We start from the raw sequence: 3,389 nt of genomic DNA on the forward strand, positions 1-3,389 counted from the left end.
GAGCGTCTGCGCGTCGCCCGAGCCGCACGCCACGTCTATCACACGGTATTGTGACAAAGACTCCACCTGAATAATGACAATTAACTTATATATTTTTTTTGTAATTAAAAACACAAAACATCACAATTTAAACCTAACAGGGATTGTATTCTATACTAAATTAGATGATGAAAACCAGACTCGTAGCAGATTTCTGAAACGAATAAACACATCTCTTCATAAGCGTCACTTACAATTTGACCAATGTTAAGATTTCAATGGATTCAGAGTTTAAGCGTGGCCTTATCATTTATGACATTGTTACACATTTAAATGTCGTTTCAGTATTTAGTATGACATGTTGACTGCTTTCATAGTGACACAAACACCTTAAAACCGTGTAATTTTTTTCAGATAAATATTTCAATCTTGGCACGAGTATAGGTGGGGCCATGGTTGGTGGTGTGTATATTTACCATCTTGGGCACGAGCTGGTCTTCAGAGTCTCCATGTCCGAGTCGTCCGTACCGTCCCTTGCCCCAGGTGTAGATGCGGCCGCGCGCGGTGAGGCAGGCGGAGTGCGCGCCGCCGCACGCTATAGCTACCACCTCCAGCCCTGATAGCGTCGTTATCAACTTCGGACGATCGTAACTCCTGTATTTAAACATTATAAGTTATAATAATTTATGTGAATAATCACAAACATAACTTAGTTAAGTTAAGATAATCTTTTGTCGATGATGTTAATAGTGGCTCATAAATTTGAATCTCGCTATGTACTAATGTGAATTTTGTCTTTTCAAATTACGTATGTACATAATTTACCCGATGTTCTCACAGTGAAGGAAAACAGTGTGATGCAACCTGCACATATCGGTGAAGAAATTCAAAGATATGTCTGAAATCAAACAACCCGCAGTGGGTCAGCGTGGTAGACCTACCTTGTCACCCTAACTTAGGACGTGACCTGGTGATGATGATGGTCTTTTGTACAAAGTAAGGTTTAGCTTTCAAATTAACCAGATTAAACTGTTTGCCCGTATATAAATAAAATATCTCACACTCGATTGCCGTGCCCCAGCTTGCCGTCCTCACCCTCGCCCCAGCTGTACACGTCACCATCCACTGACAGAGCCAGGCAGTGCTTGCCACCAGAATTACAGGCCACCTGGTTCGATGTCATATTTAATTTATATATTATTAAATAATTGTATTTTTGCTAAATAATATTGGTATAAAGTTCAATACGTACCTTGGTAATAAAAACATGTTGAATTGACGCTAAAAGTGTAGGCTGTGAGACGGAATCGATACCTCCTATTCCTAATCGACCTCCGGCACCATATCCTAAAAATCAATCACAAAGTAACAAATGAAAAACATTCATTTTTCAAGCTAATATTATTGCGATAAATAAAATCACATAGCAGTATCTTTGTAGAAGGTACTCGGCGAAATAATAAAACCAAAGACATTTAAATAAATAGAAGAGGCAAAATTTATATTTCTTGAAATATTTTTTAAATAACATTTAAAAAAATTTATAACACTCTTTAGTTTATTTTATATCAAAAGATGGATCTTTTTATAATTACGTGAAATGTTTTATTACACGTAAAACAAAGACACGAGGTGGCATACTAAACCGATATAAAGTACCGGTAAAAAAATAGTTTACTATGTCTCGTTTATACACTATTTAAATGTCTTTAAAACATACCCGTAGCGTAGACTTTTCCATCGGGCGTGACCGCGAACAAAGTCTGCTCCCCGCCCACGAGCTGCACGGGGTTGAGTGCGGCGAGCGCGGCGCAGAGGGCGGGCGAGCGCACCTTGGCGCCCTCCACGCCGCCCAGCTGCCCGCGGTGGTTGTGTCCCCAGCCGTACACCACGCAGCCGCGCGACCCGCCGCACCACCACCCTGACCATTCCTCTGCGCGCCTGGTACAACATACGCCAAATTACATCAATCTCTATCATTTTGGACTTAAAAATATGAATTTTCAATAAATTATGATATTACATTTTTCGGACATCGATACTAATATTAATGCGAAAGTTTGAATAGATGTTTGTTACTACGTATATGTACGTCTTAACGGATCTTGATGTAATTTGGCATTGAAAACCATTTGGAAGGACATACTGACAAATTTCTTTTTTACTCATACTACTATTATAAAGATTTGTATTTTGTTTGTATTGAAATGACTTAAAAAAAATTAAGCCAAATTTATAAATTCTTGCACCATTAAAAAGCTATGTTATCAGTTAGTATTACAGGCTATATTTTTCATTATTATTTTAATGTGACGGGGACGAAGTAATGAGCAACAATAGTACCTGGTAAAGAGAAACGAGAACCAATATCTTCACACTTACTTATTAACCCAATGCAGTAATTGTTCATCATGTTGTTTCGTAAACTTGGTATTATCCTCCCAGGGTTGTTGTGCGTCTCCAGAGTCTTCGTTATTATAAACGCCGAGGTCAGAGAGCCGCTTGCGCACGTCAGCGAGGAAGGGCGCGGGCAGCGGCGCTCGTCGTAGCAACGCGTCCGCAGTGCGCATGCACAGGCAGTACCGTTTGAACCACGCCCACCGCGCACTCTCCGCGCCCGTACACACGCGCGAATCTATCCGTAGACCGCACGCGAGCCATGCTAACTCCTAACAATACATTAGATCGAGTTTATTAGTTTGTAATCAACTAAAAAAAAAAGTACAGAAGTATATATCTTACTTACTATCAGCATTATAAATGCAAAAGTATAGATGGATGGATGTTTGTTGGGTTCGTAGTCTAAACTTCTGTACGGATCTCGATGAAATTTCGCAAAGATGTAGAGGATAGTCTGGCAGAACACATAGGCTACTACTTTTTTTTTAATTCACGCAGACGGAGTCGTGGGCAATGGCTAGTAATATAGAAATATGCGAAAGAGATTTTTAGAGATATTTGAAATTTAATAGAGCAAGATCTTACTTTGAGGTAATGCGTATGCAGTAAATGTGTGCCGGTGCGCAGCGCGGGCTCCTCGTGCTCGTACTGCGCTTGCAGCAGCTGCGGCAGGCGCTGCAGCGCGGGCGGGGACACGCCCCCCGCGCCCGCCTCGCGCGCGCCCCCCGCCCCGCCCGTGCCGCACACCACGCCCCGCAGCCGCCGCACGCACCACACACGTGCGCGCCACGCTGATACAACACAATATTTAAAACCTGTCCCATCACAGGCTGATAGATGCTCAGATAGCTTAAAAATGACGTCTCTGTCAGAAAGATAATAAAATTCGATATTTCCATCACATATTTTACACATTGGATTGTTATCAGACAATTTGCAATTTGCAAGAATTTAAAATCTGCAGACAAAGAGTGACTTACTCAGTGTCGGCATTTGTGCACATATAGCGA

At 41.5% G+C, this 3,389-nt stretch overlaps 1 protein-coding gene across 1 annotated transcript in view; it reads right to left on the reverse strand.

Moving 5' to 3' along the window:
* Positions 1-3,389, reverse strand: part of LOC106107787 (probable E3 ubiquitin-protein ligase HERC2) — an 11,972-nt gene that overhangs the window by 3,167 nt on the left and 5,416 nt on the right. The window contains exons 16-22 of the mRNA XM_013288791.1: positions 2,965-3,228; positions 2,362-2,648; positions 1,700-1,920; positions 1,232-1,326; positions 1,041-1,147; positions 456-633; positions 5-66 (exon numbers count right to left, since the gene is read on the reverse strand). Of these exons, the coding sequence (XP_013144245.1) occupies positions 5-66; positions 456-633; positions 1,041-1,147; positions 1,232-1,326; positions 1,700-1,920; positions 2,362-2,648; positions 2,965-3,228 (1,214 nt within the window). The remainder of the gene's footprint in view (positions 1-4; positions 67-455; positions 634-1,040; positions 1,148-1,231; positions 1,327-1,699; positions 1,921-2,361; positions 2,649-2,964; positions 3,229-3,389) is intronic.

Source organism: Papilio polytes, unplaced genomic scaffold, assembly GCF_000836215.1.
Source record: "Papilio polytes unplaced genomic scaffold, Ppol_1.0 DF821845.1, whole genome shotgun sequence".
Classification (NCBI taxonomy): domain Eukaryota; kingdom Metazoa; phylum Arthropoda; class Insecta; order Lepidoptera; family Papilionidae; genus Papilio; species Papilio polytes.